The sequence below is a fragment of the Tyto alba genome, unplaced genomic scaffold (genome assembly GCF_018691265.1).
Source record: "Tyto alba isolate M040663 unplaced genomic scaffold, T.alba_DEE_v4.0 Super-Scaffold_22, whole genome shotgun sequence".
NCBI lineage: Eukaryota > Metazoa > Chordata > Aves > Strigiformes > Tytonidae > Tyto > Tyto alba.
The window spans coordinates 6,661,632-6,687,854 of NW_024881296.1; the positions used below are offsets into that span (position 1 = coordinate 6,661,632).

The 26,223-nt window shown below is 39.3% G+C and overlaps 1 protein-coding gene across 2 annotated transcripts in view; it reads left to right on the top strand.

Annotated features, from left to right (window-relative positions):
- The window catches only part of DISC1 (DISC1 scaffold protein), a 185,945-nt gene that overhangs the window by 17,412 nt on the left and 142,310 nt on the right, over nucleotides 1-26,223 (top strand). For both annotated transcript variants that reach the window (XM_033009509.2, XM_033009516.1), the window contains exons 3-4: nucleotides 22,375-22,525; nucleotides 25,888-26,017. In XM_033009509.2, the coding sequence (XP_032865400.1) occupies nucleotides 22,375-22,525; nucleotides 25,888-26,017 (281 nt within the window). The remainder of the gene's footprint in view (nucleotides 1-22,374; nucleotides 22,526-25,887; nucleotides 26,018-26,223) is intronic.

The following is a 26,223-nucleotide window of genomic DNA, read 5'->3' on the forward strand; positions in this document are numbered from 1 at the left end:
GTGGTGTTGGCCACATTTCCTGGCCTCCCTTCTGTGCAGGCAACAGCATCATGTCTCCCGTCTCTCTGGAGTTAGAGGCCAAGTCTGCCTTGTGTGATGTGCTTGCTTTAATTTGTCTAGAAGCCCTTTTTTCACTGCTTTAATTTTACAGGGTATAATTGCTTAATAGAAACTTCCTTATGAAGTGCCTCTAATTGTCTTTCAGAGTGAATGCTGTTAAGAGCAACTAATAATGAACTGAACGGTTGCCTACAAAATCAATTTTTATTTCAGAAGTTAGGAGGGATGGAAAATTAGTTTTTCAGAGAAGCTTACCCTCCTTGCTCCTGGAAGCTTTCTTGGCTCTCACTTTCCTCTGTGTTAGAATAGTGAACTTCTGTGCTCCCAATTCCCTGCTGCGGAGTTCGGCGTGCTGCCTGGCCTTCCCTGCACTTACCCAAGCTATTTCTTTCTGTAACAGATGTGGGTCAGTGGCTTGTGTACCCTCCCCACTGCTGGAACAGGGATCATAGCATCTGGGGTGTTCTTAGCCAAGATAGATGTTTTTTTTTCTTCTTAGATGAAAGGCAGATGCATGTGGGGTTCATATTTCTTTGTCTGTAGGAAGATCTAAAGAGTTGTTGGTAGGTTGTTCAGGTATGTATAGTTGATGCCTATGAGTTCCAAGGAATGTCATCTTTCTCATGCTTTTTTATATGATCTTACATTTCCTTTCCCCCATCCATTACAAAGATATTCTGTATGTCTGTCATGTAATGTACATGTTGTTCCTAATACCTCTAATGGCTACCTAAAATAAATGGGTAAATATTACCTGTGGTGCAGAATTTCTTGAAGTACCCTTGGGGAAGCAAAGAAAGCATTTATTCAGCCCTGGTAGGCAACCAGAAGGGCTACGTATACCAAAGTACACTGGATAACCATTGGAAAAATCAAGAAAACTGTGAAATACTAGATCTTTTTTTTCAATTCTCATCCAATTGACTCTTGACAGTTGGAGGTCTTTTTTGAAGTGATGTATCATGCACAAACATATCATCTCAGCTTCTAAGCAAGTAGAGGGAAGATACTGAGGCCAGCTAAAGGTCACAAAAAATACCAATCACCCTTTCTGTGCAAAGGGATTTAAAGCAACAGCCCAAACCAACTTGCAGGAGAGAGATACAGAAAGGCTTGGATCTTCCTTGATGTTAATATTCTGCTCAGGAAGATTAACTAACTGTTGCAGATTTCTTTTGAAGGTTAGGGTGAAGCTGTGGCCATGCTTATTTCTAGTCAGAGAACGTTTTTTTGGGGAGCTCAAGGTAAGGTCAAAAAGTTGAATGAGTTATTTCATCGCTGCCAACTCTCACAAAATTCATGACTGTCCTGCTTCCTCCTATCAGTGAGGAGGCCAGTTTGGCCATGAATACCTGTTTGAGAAACGTCCTGTAGATTTGGGATATGTTTAGCAGTATTATGATGTGTTCAGTGCCATACTGCCTGTGCATGGTCTTTGTGCAGGTGATGCTCTTGCCATGCTTGTTTTTCAACTGATCTTTAACCAACCTCTTCTTGCCTTATTGCTTGGCTGCTTTCAAGTATAGGCAACTGCTTGCTATTGAAATCTGTGGGAATGGCCATAATGAAACAAGGAGTGTTAATTACCAGGGTAACTCCAGTGGGAAATACGGATCTGTCAGAACTGCTGTCCCAGGGTGGATTCTGCGGGTTTTGCACTTGCTCATTCAGAAATACGCTGCTTAGAGCTCCTTTTTGGTGAAAGGGCTGACAAACGGCTATTTCTTTACTGTCTTATCTTTGGCCACGAGGAGTTGCCAGGACTCCTACTGTCCATATTCAGTCCCAGCAGATGCTGTTTTAAAAATGAAGAATTCCAGTCTTTTAGGCATGAGAATTGTGCATATCCTGCGTGCACATATGAGGAACTTTACTGACTAAGCTTTCTTTCCCTTGTCTCCCTCTCTAATGTCCTCTGTTCCCATGCCCTCATCTTACAACATTAGAATAATTCCTGGCAGCAACTTTTCTTCCCTCCGCTTTGTGTTTTAGGAAGATGCTTGGAAAGTGTCTTTTGTCTCCTCCCCTGAGTTACAGTTTCTTCCTCTCCCGTGTGCTACTTACGTATTTATTTGGCCATCAGGCTTTGTCAGCCTTTGTTGCTGCTGTTTCTGCTTGTCACCTGGTGAGCAGGGATTGAATTTGCTCCTTACCTGATAACTGTGGTCTCCTGGGGGTGGTAGTAGATGTTACCAGCCTGCTACTATGCTGCATTTCTGTGGTTGTAACTGTACTCTGGGCTGCAGGCTCTGAGCTAGTGCAAAATAGTCACTCTGCTGCCTCCCTGTAATCTGAAATCAAGATTAGGGGCATGATGACAAGGTGCATCTTCCTTGTCCCTTTCTCTCAATGAGTTAATTTTCACCAGACTGTAAAGCTATTGACCTTTTCTTAGCAGGTGGTGTTTTCCTGCATTGCTGTATTTTCAGCAGCCCTCCAGGAGCCTGAGGAATAACAGTGCATGTATGAGAGGAGCTGGAGGTCAAGCCACTGTGCTCTTCAGTAAGGGAGGGAGCCTCATGCAGTGTATCTGGATGCATCAAAATTAGATGCTGGTGGTTTGAACCTGTGCTCTCAGGAAACTGGTAAAAAGGATTTGGGTGGTGGTGGTGTGTGTTTGTGTGCTGTGTTTCTGCTGGCTCTGAATGGTTTGGATCAGATTTTGCAAGGCCATCCTCTGCTCCTAACAAAGTTCCCTGTCCTTTCCCAAGGCTTCAGGCCTTTATCTGTGATTGCAGGAGAAGAATTCTGGCTGGAAGGTGTAATGAGAGGTTTGGTTAAATTTACCCTTTGCCAGCCTGGTCTCTGGGGAGTAAGAGAACAGAACTGTACTTCTGGCTCGCTCTTTGCCTGTAGCTTTTGTCCTTGGGTTTACCAGAGCTTTGTATTTTGAAAGAACAGTGGGATTATTGTGGTTGTGTTATGGGTTGTTTTGTTTTGTTTTAGCAAATATTTGCATTAAGGTTTTTTTGCTTTCTTTTTTTCCCCAAGAGATGGTGGAGGATGCATGAAATGTCTGGCCTCAAATACTCTTACTCTACTTTTCTTCTAGCTTTCTTGCTGCTTTCTGTTATTTCCCAGCCTAACCTCTCACCTCAGCGCACATTCCTTGATACCTCTCTGCCCACTGCCTACAACTGCTGTCTTTTGTGCTTTCTGCCGTCCCTTCTACTGCAGCTGGCAACATTTGCACCATCTTAATCATTTGCATCACTGTTCCTTTCTTTCATTCTTTCTCTGTTTTTATTAGTTCCATGCAGTCGCTCTTTCTTCCTGTAGTATCTCCTGGAAATTCACAGGCTACCTTTAGTACTGGGAGCAGAGCACCTGTATTGAGCTATTGTGGAACATTTCTGCTGATCTGTCTCCCGAAGCTCACGCATATCTTCATTTTTTTTTTTTTTTCTTTCCAAGTCGCTGTCTGGAGCTAAAGCTGCTTGTGGTCCAACTGCTTCCTCAGTCCCTGTGGTGGCAGGCGTGCCGGCTGCCTGCAGGTCTGGGGTTCAGCTGGAATTGCCCCTTGCTCTAATCACACTGGGAGAGCTTCACACCCTGCCCTGATGAGAGCCTCATGGCCAGGCACCAACAAAATTTTAATCCTGTTTCAATCCTTTTTTTGCCAGAATTTGAGGAAATCTGTACTCATTTCACAGCTAGGACTCATTGTTAATGGATTTATGTAAGCAAGCCAAAGTCTTGTTTATATGTGAAGAAAATAAAGCCAAGCTAGGAAAGGAGAAGAAGCTATAGTGCTAGAGGATATCTTAATATCTAAATATCTTAATCCTTCCCTTAGAAAATAAGTAATTTAAAGGGTCAAGTAAAGTATAAGGACAAATGATGGTTTGTTTGGTTCCTAAAGGAAGATTTGTAAAACCGGATGGTGTGACCAGGAATGTCTGAATTGGTCAAGAGATATTTTTGCTACTTATAAAAGGTATTATTTCTAACTCTTTGGGAATTTCATGTTAATTCTCTTGTCTAATAACAGTGGAGGAAGAAGGTGAATATAAGTTAGAATGATGATAGTGCAAATTTAGAAGTGTCAGGGAGAACTTCTGTAGAATTTATTTGAAAAAAGAAAAAAGGCTTTTGATCATCAGTGAAGTTCAGTAACAGGGTTAAGAGACAAAGTAGTTGTACCGAGGGAAATATCCTATAGGAGTTTTCTGAAAGAACAACATTCAGACTCTTCCTTTCTTTATGCAAATACTTTCTTGCATTTTTAAAATTATGCTTTCATGTATTTGACACATTACCTCTTGTACCTTCTGCTTAATCTGTTTAAAAAAGTATTTCTGGAAAAGGTTTTGGAAACTTAGCACAGTGGAATTTTGTTTGAGGGTTTATTTCTTAACATTCTTCATAGCATAGTTGTATTAAGTATAGGGTATCACAGCCTGGTAATCCCTGGAGCCTGCTGATGAAATCCGTAAGATTTGCCAGCACCAGCAGAGTGTGCAGCGTTCCAGAGGCTGGCAGGCTGCCCCTGTAGGCCTTCCTCTCCATCCTTTGAAATGCTGAAACATCCAGTTGTCACTGCTACAGGCAGGATCCTGTGCTGGATAGACCTGAGTCTGATCTAGTCTGGCGATTCTTGTCAGTTCAAGACTTTGTTTCCTCTGCTGGCGTAGTATGCTCATGTTTTGTTGTATGTACTTACATGCTGCTGGATTGTGCTCAGAAAGGTATAAGGTATTGTCCATAAATATTTCTTTCTAGTCTCTTTATAAAAAAAAGAGCAAATTTTTCTTATGCATTTTAGGCTCATATAACCACTTCAGGTTGCGCATAGGCTGCACACTTGAGACTCCTGCTGACGTCAGTGGATATCATTCTTTAGATTATGGATTTTTAAGCTTTCACCTCCTCAGGTAGGAGACAGCTGACCAAGAGCAAATTTTATTTATGCGTAATGCATCTTTTTGATGAAGTTTCTGTATACACATAAATAACATTCCCCACAATAGGGGGGATATATTGTATTGTGTTAATGCAGTTACAGTTAAAGCATCTACATCTCAAGGGGCATTTGTCAAACACAGTGCTTTGTTAACCTAAAAGACTTTAAAATGATACTTCCTGTCTGTTACTGAACAGCTAGAAAACACAGATCTTCGGGACTAATTTTGTTTTCTTCTGGATGTGCGTTGCTGCAGCTGCTTGCAATCTAACATTGCGATGCTCCCGTCATTCATTGTGCTTGTCACTGAAGAAACAATCATGGCTTTCTAAGGGCTCAGTACTGTTGTTATTGAGTATCTCTGAATAGCTAGTTGAATTTGACACACTTAGGAAATGTGCCAAAGGGTAAAACAAACATCACTCCCATTCTTGCATGTGGCAGTGAAGAGGTCTGTGAAGAATGCTACCCTGTCCTTTGGCCAGCTTCCAGCCTCCCCTTCCCTGTGGAATTGAAATCTATGAAAGAAGCTATATGTTACTATGCTGTGCCAGATCTCTTTTTTTTTTTTTTTTTTTTTTTTAAATAGAGCAATAATTCTTTGAGAGATATGTGGCTTCAAATACCTGTACTGTATCTCTTACAGTACTTATAATCAGATAGCCTGATTCTGTTATTAATGTTGAAAATGTTAGAATTTTCATTAGCCTCATTCTGGAGACATTCGGGTATTTAATGTTTATTCTGTATCTTAGGGACAGAGTTACAGCCATCTCTGGTTAACTGCTTGTTTCTTTAACAAAGTTGTTTCTTCTTGATTTAATCTAAAGCTTGCTTAGGATGCACACAGTTTTTGGTTATATTCATCTGGCATCTGGGAAATCCAGCAAGACCTGGATTTCCCAGATATAAGTGTTGCAGCAAGTCCAGAAGCCCAGTGCTTACAGTCAGAGCGTTGATTGCACACTTTGAGAAATTTTCTTGCAGTTTTTTTTGCCGTTAGAATCCAGTGTGTAAAATATTTCTACTACTCTTCCCAGTAACTGCAAAATTTCTTCCAAAGTTGTCTTGATGATACAGGATATGATTCTTATATGCTAATGTTCAATTTTTAATCTTTCATTAATAATGGAAACTGGGAGTACACGGAGTTGTGTATGAATTGCTTTTGGATTGATGTAGTGAGACAAGGTGAACCTGAATATGTTCCTTCCCCTTCTCTTCCACCATTGCACAACACAACCCAGGCTTTTTTGGGTGACAAGATCCATGCGTTTCTGTAAGCCTAAGTAAGACTCACTTAGCCTTAGGATTTCAGCTCCAGCATTGAAGTGGCCTAGTACTAACTTCTGTATATGTATACATTAATTTTACATTTTACAACACACTGTAATGTTCCAAATGATAGTGACACTTTTTGTAGAAGCAGAAAAAAGTTTTGATCAGAGAGAATGAATTATTATATGGGAACAGGGAGCTGAAAGAAAAAAAAACCACAACCCACAACAGATTTCCTTTTGTGATGTTGGTTTCTTTGGGTGGCTTGTTTTTTTTTTTTGGTTGGTTGGTTTTCTTTTTTTTTTTTTCTTTTGTTTTTGACTACATGATCATATTTACTTTTTGCTATTTTAATTGTAGGCAAGCTACTTCAGTCTGCTTCGGTTGAGCTGTCCATAAAATGGTTATATCATCACTTGCCGTACTTCAGTCTCTTCAGAGTTTTACTTGAAGACCATAAAGCCCACTGAGCTCCTGTCATGATTGGAGCTTCAGAGTTGTAAGGTGTTACTGTCAATAAATGCTGACATTTTAATTGTCATGTTTTTATATAAAAGTTGTCCTCATGTAGCTTCATGTAGTATAATTGATGCACTTGTGAAAGCTATAGAGCCTGTAGGTTAAGCTGTTCTTGTTAGACTGTATATGCTGCAAGAAAATTACAGTAATGTTTGTCATGTCTTAGAAAAAAATTAAGGGCTCGAACTGCTTTTTTTTTTCCTCTATCATGTAGATTACAACAAAGTTATTTTCTGTAGTAGCAATTATTGGATGGAGTGACCTTTACCAATTTATGACATTGATGTAGTGGAAGGGACGTTTTTCCACTTGACCTTTATGCAATGTGTCGGCTTGTCCTGTAGCACCAAAGGAGTTGCAACTGACAGGTTTGATGGAATACTAACTTGACAGGAGCTTATTGTTTGGAAAAAGATGTGTGTTGAAATGTGGAGCCTCTAGTAAATAACATGATAAAAGTTATTCGCATGTCTTCCATCACTGGGGAACAACTTGCTTAGAAGTGACTGCTGCCTAAATTGCAATTTGAACATTGATTAACTGAGATTCTAGCAAAACAGTTATCAAATAGTGATATTTCAGAGTAAAATCTATTGTTTTAACTCTTTTTCCTCTCTTTGTTCTGTAACCAAATAACAATGTTTTTCTATATTTTAACCTTGCTTCTTGTCTTAACACCTCTGTCCATAAAAGGAAGAGGAATAAAAGTCAGATAAACAGTTTTCAGTGTATGACAAAGACAACATGTCTGCCAAGAGGATGACAGGATGTGTATGTTATATATACACTCCACCCGAAATTGGATATGTGTATGAGTAGCTTCTTTAGTTATTTATTAATATATTAAAGAAATAATGGTCAGATATAAATGAGTGTGTGAGGGTGGGTAGTGTAAAGAGAACTGTAAAAGAAGTCCAGACCGTCACTGCCCCACTGCTCCTGCCAGGAACCACAGCGGTCAGCAGCTCTTCAGATATGTCAAAATAAAGCAGGGAGAGGATTGTGCTTTTTGAGGAGAAGTTTAAAAACAAAGAACAAAAGTCAGTTATTTCAGGTGTTTTGTTATAATCCAGTTTCTCTTTCTGCCCTAGTTGAAGGTTCTGATACTTCCATAAATAAAATAATTCCACTTAACTGATAAGACAAAGTTGTAGTGGAACCCAGGAACTATCTGAGCTATTCAAGTAATGAATTATCATTGATTTTTAAAACTGTTGAGCAGCAGGATTGATAAAAGAGCAGCAAATACTGTCTGTCTGATCTACATATTTTACTATAGTTCTTCTCAGGCTGTCCAGTTGAGGTAAAGTAAAAGGGAGCTGAACAGGTGTGGGAGGGGAAAGCAGCTCTGCATTTGCAGGAGGTATTTGGAAGGGAAAAAAAAAATAGACTTTTATAGAAATTGCTGTTTTAGACACCTTAATGTAATCTCTACTTGTTATTTCAAAGTCAATCTGCTCAAACAATTTCAATAGAAGGGAATGCTGCTGGACAGAGTCAAGGTCGGAGGCTGGACAGAAATGTTTATTTTGATATGGCAAGGTAGGTGGTGTAGGTGTACTGGCATAGAGTGAAACTCATAGCAAGATTCACTACTGTTGTAATACTATTTAACTCATGAAGAAAGATATTAGTTATTGTGAAGCTTCATGCTAACAAAAACTTTATTTCTTGCAGTGTTTTCATTTGTAGTTAACACATGCCACAGAAGACAGTAGGCTTTAATGCAATATTTTATGTGTTTGCAGGAGATGTGTAGAAAGCTCAGCTGCAGGGCTGGAAGCAGAACCCATGTTTGGTGAGCTGCAATTCTGGGGCCTACAACAGGATCATACTTGAAAGATGTCCTGTTTTTTCTATGAGGGCTCATATTAAAATAGCAAATCCCTCACCCTTTCTGGAGCACCAGCTTTTCTGAACCCCTTCTGGAGAGCATGGCAATAGCCAAATTTCTTTCCCTGAGCTTGGATTCTAGTAGGCGCTCCTGCCCTTGCCTCTATAGGCCAAGTCCCATCGGAGCCCCACTCTGCTCCCCTTTCCCCTTCCCTCCTGGCTCTGATTCTCACTTGGCTCTCAGTCAATGCACGTGCTGCTCTGGCAGCTTTGATTTCCAGCCTGAGGTGGGGAAGCTGCTAGAGGCAGTGAAACTTCATGGGCTCAGGCTGGAAGAAGGCAGTGAACCTGTATTTAAAATTTTAAATAAGTCTCATAACGTGAAGCGTGGAGACCAGTGAAGGTGCCTTGGCACTGCTGTGCTCCACTCAGGTTGGACGTGCACGAGGTTCTTCTGTGGATCTGCATGCTGGAGGAGGTCGGGCAGCTTGGCAGTGGCTGTTGGGTGGGCTCTGGTGTTCCTCTGTGACTGCAATCCAGCTGGGCCTCTGACTGCGTTTGGTGGTCGATGGGATGTTGTCACATTTGTAGCTGCTTTGCTGAAGGGGGACCAAAGTAGGGTTGAAGGGCTGTTGGAACTTGCTTAGAGAGCCTTTTGGTCTTCTCCCCACTGATCTCTGCCAACATTCTTGGGTGCAGCTCTGTCTGCTGCCCTGTGTGCTTGAGGGGTAATTCCTATGCCTGAAACACTTCCAGGAGCTCTGTGCTGGGATAGTGGAGACAGCTGCAGAGCCAGAATGAAAAGAATATTATACAAGTGGAAACAGTAAACTTTGTGTGTGAAAGGGAGGAAGGTAGGGTAACAATGATTTAAAAAAAAAAAAAAAAAAAAAAAAAAAAAAGAAAAGACTCTGGAATCCTTTCTGTTCAGATAGGAAAGAGAGGCTGGGCTTTATCTGTTTTTGAAATTAGAAAATTAAGAGGTGACTCCAGGGTGTAATAGGCTTTTGTGGGGAACAGAGCCCTGTAAAAGAACAAAAGGGCACTAACTTTTAAGTAGAGGTCAAATTATGAAAGGAATAATACAAGGTTTCTTATGCAAGAAGCAGTTCAGATTGTGTAATTACAGCAATCCTTTTATCTGAAGATTTCACACAGGTGTTAATTAAGCCTAATGAGGCCCCTATGGAGCAATTGTTACTATCTAAATTTTTACAGACAGTGGACCTAGAAACTGAAAGAAATGGGATTAATTGTTGGAGAACCTGTAACACAGCACAGTAGAATCAGTGCTCATGGAGAGAATAGTCTGTGTAACTTCAAGCCACCTGGCACAGACAGGGGCAGAACAGAACCCTTTCCATGAAACCATGCTGTATATCCCTACTGTGTTTTTTTGTTCTTTTTTTTTTTTTTTTTTTTTCTTCCCTCCTGAATATGTAGGTATGTCTAGATGCATAAAAAGAACTTGTGGACTAAAAAGTTCCTCTTTCTAGATGGGCTGTCTTGACTATGCCTGTAACTATTCCTGTTTGTTTTGTTTTTTTTTTTTTTTTTTCCTTTATTTTTTTCTAATGCTATGCTTAAACTTTGCAGGTTCCTGTGATATTTTGGTTAGCATTCAGTGTTTTCAGAGCCTTATGGGAACCAGCAATAAGGAAAATTTACCTATGTTGGTGAGATTTTGTATGCTAATTCCTTTCATGTGTTCATATTAGTCTTTCCAATGCAGAGCGTATTGATAGATTGTTTTGTGAGCTTCCTGAAGGGAAATCAAACAACTCTTAATTGTTGTTTTTCTTCCTATAACACTGTTAAGCTGTTGATAATTCCTCAACAAATTCTGTTAAAAGTACTGGTGAATGGATGAGGATGGGGAAATAGAGAATTTTGAGATACTCTTACAGTGCTTTGTTTGTAGGGTGTTGGACTTTTGAGCAAGTCATCCAAGCTTTTAATCTGTTTCTGATCATACCCCACATAGTGTGGGTGGTTGCCTGCCTTTTAGTTGTTTTATTCTTTTTCCCTGGTAGTGGCATTTGGGCAGCTCCAAGACTAAGGCTGTCAAAATTGCCGTTGTTGAGTCTGGAAGCCTCCCTGATGGGTTGAATGGGTGCATTGACTCTACCACTACCATGATGTGTTGGTATAGATTGGTTTCAGAGAGGTGGTGCCCCTGAGTTGCCAGCTTTGTTTGCACCCTGTTGTCGTACTGTATTGACTGGATCTTTTATAAGTGACTGTGTTGCAGTGGAGATCTCAGTGTTTCAAGGCTTTGTTCCTCACATGCAGGACACACAGCTACTGTTTCAAGGGAAGTGTTTTATATCTGCTCATCTTCTGTAACACAGACTTGCAGGCCATGAAAGGGGAAATGGCTCAGCAAAGTAAGCTTTAGAATAAGAGCCTGCTGGGCTGTTTGTTTGTGTGGGTTGTTTTGTTTTGTTTTTCCCCAAGTGTTTAGATAGGTATAAATGAACATCAGTCTGTGAAAGTCTATCAGTTCCAGTACGGAGTCGTCATCTGAGAGGGATACCTGGGACCTTTGTTTACTGGTAGGCGTCAGCAGCTGGTCTATGCTACTTGTGAAAACATGACCACTAGGCAACATAATGGGTAAGAATCTGTTCTGGAAGGCTTGAAAAAAATTTAAAGCTAAAGACTGCTTGTGGCAGCGTGTATCCCTTCAATTTCTGTGCCTGCTAAGGGAAGGTCTCCTCATTTTCACAGAGTGGAACAATTCATAGCAGTAAGTAGGTAGTGTGAGGGCTGTAGCACAGGTGTAGGGAGTGGGAGAAGCCTTTGTTCCAGGGCAGTGCTTTGACGGAAGGTGGTGACTCAGTGCAATATGTTACACTACTGCAAAGCTGCTGACACAAAGCATGACTCGATAGCTGAGGAAGTGCCTCCTCGGAGGTTACTGCAGTGAGATGCAGCTTTGTTCCAGTTCAGCTTGAGAACCTGTTTCTGTGGAGAAGTTTACTTTGCACAGCACTCTGAACCCCACAAACTTTCTGAATATTTTTACAGAACTTGGTGCCATTTTGGGGAATGTCAGGAAATATTGAATATTTTGAAACTGGGGATCAGTTGGACAAATTGTACTTGAGATACAGTTTCCAGGAAAAAATAAAAAGGGATTTATAGCTTCTACATATGATACTTTTTTTTTTTTTTTGTCTTCTAGAGTTGAAGGCTCCAACTACAGTTGTCACTGCCCATAATTATTTAAATTGTTTTATGTTTACCCCATGTATGCTCTGGTACCAAAAGCAATCTTGGAAAGCAATGTTGAAGATGGTAGTTAGGAAACAGACAAGAGCTCAGTATTTGTACATGTAAAGCAAATAAACTGTGCATGTAGGTCAAATAGATACAAAACTTAATTTTGTTATTTTTTGTGTTTCTGTGCCCTCCCTCCTCCCCAGAAGTTAACTTTATTCTAACCTTTGCTCACAATCTGGAGTGTGGTGTGGGAAAAAGGAGTTTTAATGGAGGCCTTTGTGTAAATCTGGCAGTGTAATTTGAAGTCTAGCAGAAATCCAGGAGAAATTTTTGGGAAAGAAAGGAGACTGATGAAGCAGGTTCTAGCTGAGGTGGAGGGTGTGGGAAGGGAAGAGGATGAAGGGGCAGAAAAACAAGAGGGGGGAGAAACTGAGGTGTAAGTGTGTTTATGAGCTGCTGAGGAGAAGGGGATTGGCTTGCGAGGCCAAGGTCAGAGGGAAGGGCAGGAAATAAGTCACCAGATATTAACAGCAAATATTCTGTGTTTAAATTATTTCCTTTGCCACTGAATTGAGATTCCTTGAGCTGGTGGAAATTAGTGGATCTGACTAGATATAAGGAAGACAGTTTTTACAATGTAGGTGGGGAAACACTGGCACAGGTTGCCCAGAGAGGTGGCAGATGCCCCATCCCTGGAAACGTTCAAGGGCAGGCTGGACGGGGCTCTGAGCGACCTGATCTAGTTGAAGATGTCCCTGCCCATGGTGGGGGGTTGGACTAGAGGACCTTTAAAAGTCCCTTCCAACCCAAACCATTCTATGTTTCTGAGAAATTTTAAAATTTGTGAATTGATTTTGACTTACAGCAGGCAAAATAGTCTGAGAACAAATTACAAATGTTGTAAACTGTTCTTTCTTACTGCTTGCTTGCTTAGAATATGGCCTTTTCTGGATGAAATAGATCATTGTAACTTCTGGGTGCTAAAACAGTGATGGATGGTAGAAATTGGAAATGTGGCTAGGCTTAACTGAGTTAGAATCTGCAGTAGTTTTTAAACAGTTTTTGGTTTTTCATCTACTGATTCAAAGTGCTTGGGAATGGTATCAGCTTAATTTGAGAGTATAGTCTTAATTCTTGATGAGCACTGGGGATAAGGAAGGAACAATGAAAGAGGAAATCAGATGTATATATTTGAGATTATATAGAGTACTAAATCTGAGAGTAGAGACCTGGAATACGAGAAAACACTGAGCACTATTTTGAGAACTTGTGAAAGGGAATGCAAGGAGAAAGGGAGGAAGAAAGAAGATTTTCTTTAACCAAAGACAAAATTCTAGCATTCAGGTACTCATCTGTAACGAATGGATGTACTGTTTTAGTTCAGCTACCACAAAGGCTTCCCTTACCTTCCCTCTTCCCTTTTGTTTATAGAGCTAAGCTTCAAGTTCTTGCAGAGCTCTCCGCTGCAGTTTTCAGAGCAGTTTGGGGTTGTGTACACATATTTATATTCTCTTTATAGTTCTCTGTGTGTAATATCCATTCTGTGAGAAAGAATATTTGATACCTTTTCAACAGTGTGCCTTGACACAGAAGGAAGATAATATTGTCTAATTGCATTTTGGTTTTGGTAGTGCTGGTCTGTAGCATGTGGCTTAAACAGAACTGCAAGCCGATTTCTTCATGTATTATAGTCATTGGGGAATGTTGCACGATTTAATATACGCCACGTTTTGAAATCTGTGCTGTTTTCTTTCAAACTTCAGTTTAAAGCAACTCTACACCTATTCATTGGTGCTTCTTAGCCTAGACTTAGTGCTGCTTTGTACATTTTTACAGCATGGCTTTTAAAAGTATGAAGATAAACCTTTGTGGAACACTTGCTATCTATACTAGCTTTGGACTTCTGTCACAAAAAAATAAAATCTTTCAAACAGTGTGCTTTAGGATGGTGTTCTCAATATATTCAGGTTAGGCAATAACAAAGGAGCCTTTTCTTGTTTGACAGCTGGAACAAAGCACTTTAGATTCACAATATATGCTTAAATAGAGGCTGGCACAAAAAAATCTCAACATAATCTGACTGTGTCTCTAGTCATAAAATCCTTGATATAAAAGCCTGGATATAGTCCATCAGCTTTTTAAAAATTTCTTGTTAGATTATTTAAAACTTGCTTTATAAAAATGACTGGTATCTCACAATATAATGCAATTAGTGATAGAGTATTGCGTTGTTTCACTGTTAATTGACTGACCTGTCTTCTAATCAAACTGTGGCATTTATTCAGAAGCAGTGAAGAAAGGCAGATGTTGGTTTAGATTTTCCTGGAGCAAGGAAAGGGACATAATGAACTGGGACTGAATAGTCCTCAGTCGACATTAATATAGAGCTGACAGTTGTTCATGTATGTGAACTGTGCTGATTGGAAACCTTTACCAAAGCTCTTCCTCTACCATCTCCAATGAAAGAAGGAGCTGTACTGCAAGCCAAGGAGCTTTGCATTGATTTCTGCTAGCTTCCTTGTCTTGAGGGATCTTTTTAAGAGTGGAATTTAATTCAGAATAGGGATCTATGCCATTGTGTTGCACAGCCTTACTTTTTAAAAAATGCAGCCTGGAATCAATGGTACGTGTTTTTCTTTATTTCTGTACAATTTCATATGTAGTGACAGTACTGTCAGCACTGCTTACAAAATAATGTTGATATCAAATAAAGTGTACCAGCAATCAGTTTGGTTTTTTCTTTAATGTATCTTTTGATGTTACTGTAAATTATTTTTACTGTAAAGTCATACTGGAAATGTAGGCATCTCAGTGGTTTCATTGGAAATTTGATATTTACAAAAGAATATGAAAAGCAAATAGTTAACAGGGCACAGTTTATTTTGTATTGTGACTTCACTAAAACAGAAATGATGTCTCCAAATATGCTTATGGATTAAAACCCTTGTGCTGTTCGAAGGAATTTACAAATGTATCGGGTCTGAAGATAAGGACTGTGGGTAGACACTGTATAGAATTGTACTTTTGTTTCAGAGCAGTTACAAAGATGAGTTAAGGGGTTGTCACAAACCAACCCATCCGCTATTTCAGCAACTATTACAAATGTCAGGCACTTTAAAAAATGTAATTACTACAGCACGTAGAAAATTATGGAAGTGGGTAGTTTATACTACAGTACAAAATGCTTGCAAAGATCTTACTATTAAAAATGCTGTTATTCAAAATACTATAAAAAACTTAATGTTTTTCAGAAGTATCAGATTAAGAACGGGGGAGATTAATCTGCTTCTGGTAGACTGAAAGAATTGTGCATTGTTTTCACCCATAGTGTGTGTCTGATGCTTTGTTCTCTCAATTTGTGTTTTTGACTGTCATTTGTTTTGTTGATTTGTAAATTTATTGGAGTAGTAATTTTTTTTTTTTTTTTTTTTTTTTTTTGCTGTTGTCTGAGCCTAGTATGATTGGATTCTGGCCTCCATTGGAGGCTCCTCTGTGAGACGACAGTGGCAAATAATAACTACTTTGCTTTCAGGATAGTCACGCTACATGAAATTGTGATGTATGTTTATCCAGATAGTCCTGATGTGCCTTAAACTCACCTCAGAAAGAACAACTGTGAGGATAGTTCAGCCTACATCGTTGCAGGTGATAATGAGACATAAACAAGGAAAAGCAAAATGTTTTTAACGCTGGCCAAGTAACTTGAGATTAATCACCCAAGTCAGGACTCTGACATTTCCCACTGGGCTCTCACCCCCCTCCTTTCCCCAGAGGTGTGCTGGAAGAACCTTTCTGGCTTTGTGGCTTCTTGATGTCATCTTCCTGCTGAGTTTGAAAGTGACTGTACCTACACCCTCAGAAAACCTACTGAGTCCTACGGCTTGTGCCCAAATCACTGCTCCATTTAACTTGTTACTAAGAGACAGAGAACATGTTGCAGATCCAATCTGTCAGCGGTGTTGCTGCTTTGGATGTCCTATGAAATAGGGGCAGCGGTCAAAATTTACATGGAAAGTCTATACTATGCTTGCAGTAGTGCTCTTCTGGGAAGAAGCTTCATATACAGCATAGACTTTTCAGTGTTAAAATGTAAACTGAAGGTGGGAAATTTGGTGTTATGCTTTGGGGGAAGCATCTGTGAAACTTCTGAGAGTTTAGCTTTTTGTTCAAAGCCTAAATGAATGCTCTTAAATTCAATATGAATTAGAGGGAAGAAATCAATATCTGCCAATGTGTCAGGCTTCTTTTTATAAGTAGTATAACAGCTGAAATGTGTTCTTGTATTTTTTTAAAGCTTTCAGACTTCCTAACTGTGCTGCAACACTGACATTCAGTACATTAAATCCTGAAATGTTATATATGTTTTAAGGAGGCAGCAATTTCCTGGCTTGAAACTGGTATGAACCGATGGGGGAAAAATGCAGAACTTGCTGGGAGGCAGAGCACCTGCTTGAGCAGTCCTTGTAAGAAATCCTTCAGACAGTGTTCTCCATTGCTTCTCTCACAGGGGCTATTTTGAGTACCAGGTTTTCTTGACTGTCCTCTCCCATCCGATTTATGGATACTGGTGTCTCACTGCTAGCAAGGAGAAAGGAGCAGAGAGTTGGTACATAGGTGATGTTGCCTGCAGCAGAGGAAGTTTGTGGCATCAAACCTGACATCAGGTCATTGCTGTGCATTTTGGCTACTCTGCCTTGAGTCTGGCTGGAAATGCAGGAGACCTATTTACTCTTTCACTCTTCAGGCTACTGGTCTTTTAACTTTAAATAGCACCAGAATTGGAGGCGAACATCTATCTAACATCTCAGCAGGGTAAAGCAGGAATTAGAAGGGTTTGTCACCTGTACTAAGAGCGACAAATAACTGAGGAATATACACAAAACAAAGAATTATGGAATTGTAGCATTCCCTCTGTGTTTTGGCCCTTCTGCTTTAGAGTGAATTCTGTAGCAGTTGCTTCTGGCTCCAAAGGTGTTCAGCAGCCAGGAGTTTGATTTCCTTAGCTGTTCCTCAAGGTAGTCTTGACAATTCAAGAGCGCAACTGGAGTGCTGAATTTCACAAAGTTACCCTTTTGGTTGAAATGAAAAAAAATATAAGTGGTGGATAAGCAGTGTAATTTCATCTGCATTTTGCTCTAGCTCTTTATGAACTGACCAGGAACATTTGGCTGTGGTACCCAGGGGGTTGTAGGCTTGTCTGGAAAGCTTTAGCCTCTGCTTACTGGCCTTTCCAGGAGCTACTTTTTTTTACTGACTGCTGGAAGAATTCCAAGGACCCTGGCCCAAACAGCATTTTAGTTCAGATTAGGTGTGTGAACTTTTGAAAGGAATCTCCCAATTGTCCCATTTACCATGCTTTGCTTTGCATTGTAGAGCAGTCTTGAAGTGCATGGACTGGTTTTCTTCCAGGTGGAAAAAAGTCTGAAGATGTGTTCTAGAGGTATACCCGAGGAGCTCCAACTACAAACTGGCCTTTGGTCCATGTTGTCTCATAGATGTGCTCCTTTTATTCCACATAGTCAGCAGGGTAGGTGTAGCTCTGTAGTACAGCTGCTGCTCTTTTCGCTTCAGAGACCTCTTCCAGTGCCTGCCTCCAGCCCTATGCCTTCTCGGAGCCAGCCTTGCCAGCGTGTGTACTCTGACTCTGCACTGGGTATTTTGCTGGCTTCCCTATGCAGGGCTGAATGGAAGGTAGCAAAGGTTTTGCTCTGTACCAGTAACCAGACAGCATGTGGTAAGGGCTTAGCTGATCAACTATCCAAATGTAATATAAAGCGCCCTTTTAAGCATGTCCAGTGTGTTAGGACTTGCAAGGAATTGAATATTCTCTACTGTTTGGTACTGTTTAATGGTTAATTATTCTTAATTTAAGAGCACACACATATTCCAGTTGCTTGTAATGCCTTCAGTTCTTATCACAGTATATGTATTTACGTGCCATATTTGGATATTAATTTGTCTGCATGTTCTTCTGCAAGTAATTTTGTAGGAGGCCAATGCTAGTAATTGGGCTGTAGACACCTTGCGTACTAGTCTGTTCTCCAGCTGCATTTTGGTCATGTATTCAAGCTTGATATTAGACTCCTCACTTTCTAGCCTTTGTGGCATTGCTTTAGCAAATATAAGTGTCTCTGTCCTGGAAAATGAGCAGTGCAATTTAAGCGTGACAATGTGCAGGGAAAGTGAAGGAGGAATGTTTTGGTTTATTTACAGTGGAAAAAAAATAAAGCAAACATGTAATAAGATCGTCAGACTTGAGGTTTAAAATTACCAAGTGGGGTATGTGTTTTAAGTAATTAATAATTCCATTTTGAAATTCTCTGTTATATTATACTTTGGAGACCAAAAGGATAGATAGCCTGAGAAAAGAGGTTTCTGGTGGATTTATGTATACCTATTGGTGACTTTTTCTTTTATTCCTTTTCTCCTCATAGCAGTGAAGTGATCTAGGAGTAGTGTCCTGCTCAGGAAGTCTTTCAGCTGACAGACATTAGAGGCTCAGGAACAGTATCAGGGTAAAGGGGCACTTTGTCTCCTGGTTCTTGGTCTCCTCTCTAAAGGCTTGCTACTTGTGTGTGGTTGGAGACGTGCTAGAGGGTTCTTTCGATCTGAATTGGGTACTTCTTTAGTTCTTACAAAAAAGGTAACAATATATTTGATGCTGAGTATACAAAAACACTTCAGTAACCTTGGAAGCTTTAAGTTTTTAAGAAAGTGAATGCTAGGGAGGTTACCTGGATTTGGAATTATCTAGCAGGTAAGAATAAGATTTTTAGGGCTGCAGTGTGTGATTCACACATGTAAATCCTACACAAATCCTGGTTTAGCTCCTTCAGATTTTTGGGGAAAGGTAAGGATAGAGGGGGAGGGGGTTGTTTACAGGATTGTGGGACAGGATCAAATGGCCTTCTATAGTTGAACTAGCTGAAGAAGCACTTCCTTAGTTCCAGCAATTTGTAGAATAGCACAATTGATCATCATCCCACCTATCAGCAAAGAGGAGACATACATAAACAAAAACATATACAGTATGTAACAAATGAGGTTCTACCCTTACTGTGATGATTTTCTTAGATGTTTTTTAAATGATAAATATTTCTGATAAAGTGAACTGTGTTTACAAGGGAATAAAACCAATATCAGAATATGTAAAAAGTAGAGAATTAGACAGATGTTCTCATATGGTCAATTAAAAATTATGGAAATTGATTCCTTTACTCAAGCTATTACAAAACATGTTCTTTGGAGACAATACAATTCTCTGATTGCTGTCTGTTTAATTGAGAACAGTAGTAAGTCAGCATATTCCAGGCCTGTACTCTGTCTTGGCTTTAAATTGAGTGGGATGTCTGAAGTGCACCAGGCAGTAATAGATTGGGATGGAGGGTAATTTAAGGGTTAACTTTTGCTGTGTGCACTGCAGTAGAAGCTTTGTCTAGGGTATCTGTAGGTCTGCTGCAAGGCAGCAACAGAATATAATGAAATAAAAGGCTGGTGAAGAAAATTAAGTCTTATTCCAAATGCTTCTCTGTAAACCAGTATGTATTGAATACACTGAAGGTCCTTCACTTAAGAACTTCATCAGATGGGAAGATTGCTTTTGGCACGTAAGCAATGTGTTAAATGATATATTTTGAGATGAAGTATGGGACAGAGCAACAAAGCATTAAGCCTTTGCATGTGATGGAATTATCTGAGCTCATGTGGTTTCTTTCAGTGTCTCAGCCCATTGGTGAGCTCTGGGGTTCTGTGAAAGTCTTTTCTGTGTTGGAATAACATGCTTAAAAGACTAAAATGAAGGTAGAAAAAAAGTAATGGCTTTGAGTCTGGCTTACAAACAGCAGAGGCCTTCTGTGTCTGCTTCTTGCTGAAAAATCTTAGAAAATATGGTGGGAAGGTATCTCAGGAGAACACATTTGATCTTTCTGGCCTCAACCTTAAAAACTATGCCAGAGCTATTCCTGAGAGATGTTTGTCTGACCTGAAAGCCAATGCTGGTGGTGATTTTCTGTCTGTGACAAGTAGTTAGTTTTAGTGCTTTACTATATCTAATGTTTTCCCTCATCTCCTTTGCTGTAACTCAGGTTTGTTACTGAGGACTCAAGTTCTGAGGCAAGGAGAAAAGCATTGTATTACATACCAAGAAGCTGCAAAGAAAGCAGTAGTAGTACTGAGAGTTACTTCCCTCAGTCTTTTATCTCCAGTAGGCCAAGGAACCCTGCTTATTGCTCTCTTTTTCACACGTCCTATTTGCTAGGCTTCTGATTGTTTCCATTACTTCTGCTTGATCCAGATCTCTCCTGAGCTGCAATGATGAAAGCTGGACTGAGATGAGCCTTATTGTCATGGTTCCCTGCTCTGCAGCTGGCACTGAGGTGCCTTGGTCTCTCTACGTGCTGGAGGCATCAGCCAGGTCTCTTTTCCAAGAGAGGAGCCTAAAAGCAGAGTGCTGCACTGTTCAGCTCAATGGTGCTGGGATCTCTTGAGATGTAACCCCTAACTGCAATGCTGAAAGGATAAAGAAAATAATTTAGTGCTGACAGATAACAAGTGGATGTAGCCAGCAATAGTACTAATGCCAGTGGAACAAATTATTTAGAAATGTCTGTTAGTAGAAACTAATTGAATACTATGTAGACTGGAATATATAAAGCGGGATGCAGCCAAGAATTAATGAGAGAGAGAGAGAGAATGAATTGGCATGTGGATCCCCTCATCTGTTTCCCTCCCCAAAATAGCCTGTTTCTAGCACCAGGATGGGTAGGAATTTCTATTCCTATATGAACAACTGGACACACAAACACGGTGTGAACATGATTATGTTGAAGAGCAATGACAGTGTCCTTAAATGGCTGTAGAAGGTTGCCACAACTCCTGCTCAGGTAACACAGGAAGCCCAGTGATGAATGGTTTGAGTAAAAGGAGGTGTTTCCACGTGTTTTGGCATTCAGTGGTCACAATCCAACCCTTTCTTTTCTGTTTGTAACAGTGATATTTTTGATGGCTGTGTTTGAGATTCCACACAAGATGCGAATGCTGATACGTTTTTCTGGTCAAAATATGGGCTTGGAAGTCTCGTCCAGGCCCAGATTCCAGTTTTCTTGTGGTGATAGGGAATCCGTTCAGCTGCGGTCCCTGAGAAATGGTTCACCTCCACTGCTGAAAAGGTGTTTCTCCTTTGCAGGAAGAGTATGCACACATGTTCACGTGGTTGTTGGGGCAAGGCCTGGACCCTGCAGTAACTTGGGTGGTGATCATTTCAGCTAGAGCCTTCTGGCAGCATTTTGTACTCTAATACTAACAACAAAATGAATTTAACTACTCTGGAACAGTCTTCTGGTCCAGGGAGAAGATCTAGTCTCATCAGTAAGTTTTGTGTCTTTATTTCCACCCCGTTGGCACAGAAGCAAAAGGAAGATCCATACTAATGATAGATTATTGTAAAACTGAGTAATTTCATAAAACCAGCAAATGTAAACAACCCCTCTTCTTAAAACCCCTTTCAGGATAAAGAGAAAATAAGCAGTATAAAGCATGCACAGATGGATGTTATTCTGATAGTAACATGTTGTATTGAAAAATGTTAGAAGGGAAGGAATGCTAATCATGCAAAATTGTAGGCAGCGAGGTCATGAGGAAAGTACTGAACTGTAAAGGTTTTCCATTTGTGAGCTAGCTCAAAACTCTCTTATTTGACTAATGTATCATCAAAGGTGTTCTGGCTTGGACCACCTAGGCTTGTTATCTGTCATGTATGTGATTTTTCTAGTATACTGGCACTATAGAGAATATACATACCAGAAATAAGAATTTGTAATTGGAACTATGTTCCTTTGTTTTATACACAGGGAAAGAAAACAAAGAAAGAACTAATTTATGTAGAGAAGTGTTTAAGAAATTTATAGATCTATGATGGAGTCAAAGCACTCTCTTAAGGACTACTGTTATTTTTATTTAAAGATGAAAGTAAATCTTTCTGTTGGATGATAGATAAAATAAGCGTAATTCAACAGCGCCTGGAATAAGATAGTTGTTTAATTGCTATAATTGTGTGTGCGTTTTCTGCTGAAATATGTTGCTGAGATATCATATGCGATTCTTCAGTTCTTGACCTAATAACAATGCATTTTGTCAAAAGATCAGACTTTAAAATGTATAACTGCCATCTAAGTTTGTTTTAAAACTGGAGTAGTGAAGAATATGAGTTTTCTTAGAATTGAATTCAGAGCTGTTACTCTAGGAAAAGAGCACAGATGATAACTTTGAGTCAATTTTTTGGGGCCTTACCAAATTAAAACTCTGTGAAAGTGCTGGGAAGCCTGCAGTTTTGTCCTTGTCATATGATGCTAAGCTGCTTTCTTCTGGTTATCTGGTGTTTTTCATTGTAGTCTTAGCAATTCATCCTTGAGGAAAACATACCGATGTATTTTATCAAAAGGGGAAGAACCGTCTGAGGTAGATTTTACTTTTTGTTAATGGACCTTTTTTCTTCAAGCAAAATGGAACATTTTGGTCACTGTTAAATAACTTTTTTTTTTTTAATACTTCATTTCTAGCTGATAAATTTAGACAGAAACTGGAAGAACTGGAGAAAGAGAAAAGTTCTTTAAAATTTCAGCTTCCTTCAAGGCATCCTTCAGTTAGCAGTTTTTTGGATAGGTTCATTACCCAAGTTCAAGCAGCATTGCGCTGGACTGCCGATCATCGGTAAGTTTGTTGATTCCTTATTATATAAAATGATGCTTCTGTTTTTCTCAAAATGCATAATACAACTTATGAATTATTTTAATAAGGAATTTTAAGGACCTTCTAACATATTAATATGGAGCTTATTTATGAAAATTCCCCCCCACACCTTTTTTTTTTTTTCTTTCTACAATGCTTTCAGAATTGACCTCAGAAACATCGATCATGATGAACTGGTGAAGTAAATGGAACTTTTTTCACTGTTGTTCAGTGGAAATGGGATTGAATCCTTGACACAGCAGCTTGAGCATACAACAGCAAGGCAGCTTGAGCAATGGTTCCCTGTGGAGTTAATTCTGATGCTCTTTTTCAGGCAATGAAGGGATATTTAAATATAAAGAAAAAACAGATTCTTTTTTGATATGCATAGACCTTTGGGAGCTTCCTTTTATGCGTCACTTGTTAGGTGGCAGTAATGTGCTCAGCACTGAACAAAGTCGCAAAAATAAATTCCCAGCCTTGTCTTGAAGGGATAACAACTTCAAAGACTGGGGGAATGTGAGATGTGTCAGATGACCCAAGGGAGGTAGTTAGCTTAGGAAGAAAAAGTTGTCTCTCTTTCTAGGTCTTTCTTCAGCTATGCCACTGGTTACTGTTGTTACAAGTAAGAGAACTCTTCATAACTATTGGAAGCTACTCTCAAATGCAGTAGCACAAACGAAAGAAGAAAAACCTTTTGTTTTCTCTCAGCTTGTGTGTATATAAAAGCTGCAGTGTGGTAGTCAGTACGTTTGGTTGTAATCTTTGATATACATGAAAATTACTAATCAGAACAGATAATGGGATTTTATTGCAAAATTTTACACTTTTAAGGGTATTTTTAGCCTCTATTTTATAGCATTTAGTAATGAGGCAGGTTTAAAACAAACTGCAATCTTAGAGCTGTTTCCTTCTACTTTCTGAGAACCTAAGAAGCTGTTTTACCATTCCTTAAAGATTAAAATACAACATTCTGTATTTTGTCATTAAGACGTGTTTGCTTTATGCATTAGCTTGTAATGATTTTGGCTGTAGGGGTGGTGTTCTCTTTGGCGTCATAGAAATTGAGTCACTAAAGAATCCTTAAAATACACACTTTTCTTATTTTTTTTTTTGCTATATAATGTGTATATATAATATGTTTTTATAGGTATTTATATTTTTTAATATAAAATATACAACACATATACTGTATATAATTTATGAAACTGTTGATGTTCTTCAGATGATTATATCTGTAACTTTTCTTTGCACAGGTCTGAGAGCAGTGCCATTCTTCAGGGTCAGATGAATATCCTCTTCACTTTTCTGTCTTGTGCACACTCCTTTCTTTGAGCTTGAGTTTGAGTGTTGTGACACCTTTCTTTTTCTCGCTTGATACTTGCAGCCTTTCACAGTGCTTTGCCTGTGGTCTGACTGTTGTTGATGCACCAAGCATACCCTTTGTCTTCAGTAGGGGCATTTAAAAATTTTTCTGTTGTAACAGTATTTTTAGATAGTACAGGATGGAAGACATGACCACTTCTTCAAGGAAAATGCATAGGCTTCAGTTCTTATTTTCATTTTGAATCAGAACAAAACAAATATACCCAAGATTTCTTTTTTCACCTGGAAAATTAAAAAGGTGATCAGACTTGCCCCAGAAGACCAGATCATTGCAGTTTTACTGCAGTTAAGACAGTCTCATATTTTTGCAGGTGAAGAATATTTTAAATAAAGAGTGTCTATGGCAGGTTGCTTGTTTAATATGTGAGACTAAAATTCATGCCCTGGTTTTGCTTTACTGGATTAAATTATGAGATGAGTTTTTAGGTGAATGCATTCGGTTTTGACACAGGATATTGGGGGGCAGGTGGTAGGAGCCAGGTTTGGTTACGTTTAGTTTAAGGAACAGTACCATGTTTGTGTAATCACCCAGGTTTGGTGAGATTAGAGAGACCTTGTTCCTGTTTCCTCTTTACCAGATGAGATGGGATAGGCAGATGTATATGGGATTTCCAAGGTAGTTCTGAGAATAACCTATGTTTATTGTGGAATGTTTACTAAATTTTGACCAGCCACTCAGACATTTCTATTGCATAGAGCTCTCGGAAAGATGCAGCTCTTACTAAAAGAAGTTGGCTTCAGAGCTGCTGGGAAGTGTGGTTGGCTGGAGCCACAACAGTCAGTGATGATCATAAGACATGTACGTAGTGATGGCCTAGCACCTCATAGTATGGGTGTCTCTTTGATCTATTTTATTACAGAAATGCAGTTATGCTGTCATTATGTATATTTTAAGTATTAATGCCATTTATTTTAGTGGCAGGGGTTTATTTTGCATTTTCAGTACATTCTTCAGCCATTTTGAAGGGAGTAAAGCATGTGTGCCTTCTGGTGGTCCAGCAGAAGAGACAGGAACCTCTTTTTATACACTTTGTTAAACAGCTGCGCATGAAGATCATTATTGTGTGATTAATAATGCTTAAACCAGACTTGTTATGCATGTTTTGTATGTGGCATGGATGTATTTGTTTTGCAATATTACGATGGGAAATCATGCTTCACAAACATTCTTCATTTGAGACAAAGTATTTTTTTAAAACAAGACATTGAAATGCACCTCTACCCTTTATGTGGAAATTGTCTCTAGAGAGGGACACAGAGATGCAATTAGCCTTGCAAGTGTGCATGCCCTTATGCAGCAACATGCAAGATAAAATAGATTTTCATTGTTTGCAGGTGCATTTTGAGAGGCTGATTATAGACTTGACACTTAACGTAATGCATTGATTGCCTTGGGGTCTAATCATGCAGAGATTTACAGCTGAGGATTGTACTGACCATTGAGAGGAACCACACTGACTGTGATTTTCAAAGAACTCGCTGTGCAAGAGAGAAGTAAAATTTGGCATCATGGAGCAAACACTCCAGATGATCTATAATGTAGTCTCCAAAAGCTGACAGAAGCTGCAAAAGCGACTTTGGCAAGTTCCTAAACTTCTGTCTGAGAGATTTTTCTCTGTATTGATAGAAATTACATGCCTTAGTTTTGTCTCTTTCAAGGCAGTGATGGATAAATTTCTGAAATATGAAGAAGCTGGGGGAAGCCTGAAGCTATACAAGTTTTCCTTTTTCCTTCTTCAGCGTGTTGTAAAAACAGTGTAAATGTTTGAGATAATAAAGGAAGATATGCCAAGGAAAAATCCCTTGTTCTCTAACTGTATCTGTTTAAGATATAATCATTCTGGTGATGAAGTGCTATGACTCTGGTAACATGTAGAATTCTGATCTATTTAATCTTTGACATGTCAATATTCAGTGGTAACGCTAATTTTTAGCTTTTGTCATTTTTTTTTTCAAAGGGTTAGACATGAAGAAATGCAGCTTTGGCATGAAAATGAACATAAACTTTTGAGATCCACTTACCAGGAGAGGATGCAGGTTTCAATCACGAAACGAAACCAGCTTTTTCAGGAAAAGAAATGGTTACAGGTAACAGGACTACAAAATCATCTGTAAGAACCAGTGCTCTGTGGGGAAAAGCTTCTAAGTCATCACACAGAATTAAATAAATTTATTGTAATAGTGACTTTGCTTCTGTGCAGCAATTAGAGCCTTGGCTGTAGTCCAGTTGATAATCTAAGTGATGATTTGAGATGGCAGCCACAGGAGTTGTGTTAATCTCATTACGGAAAGCA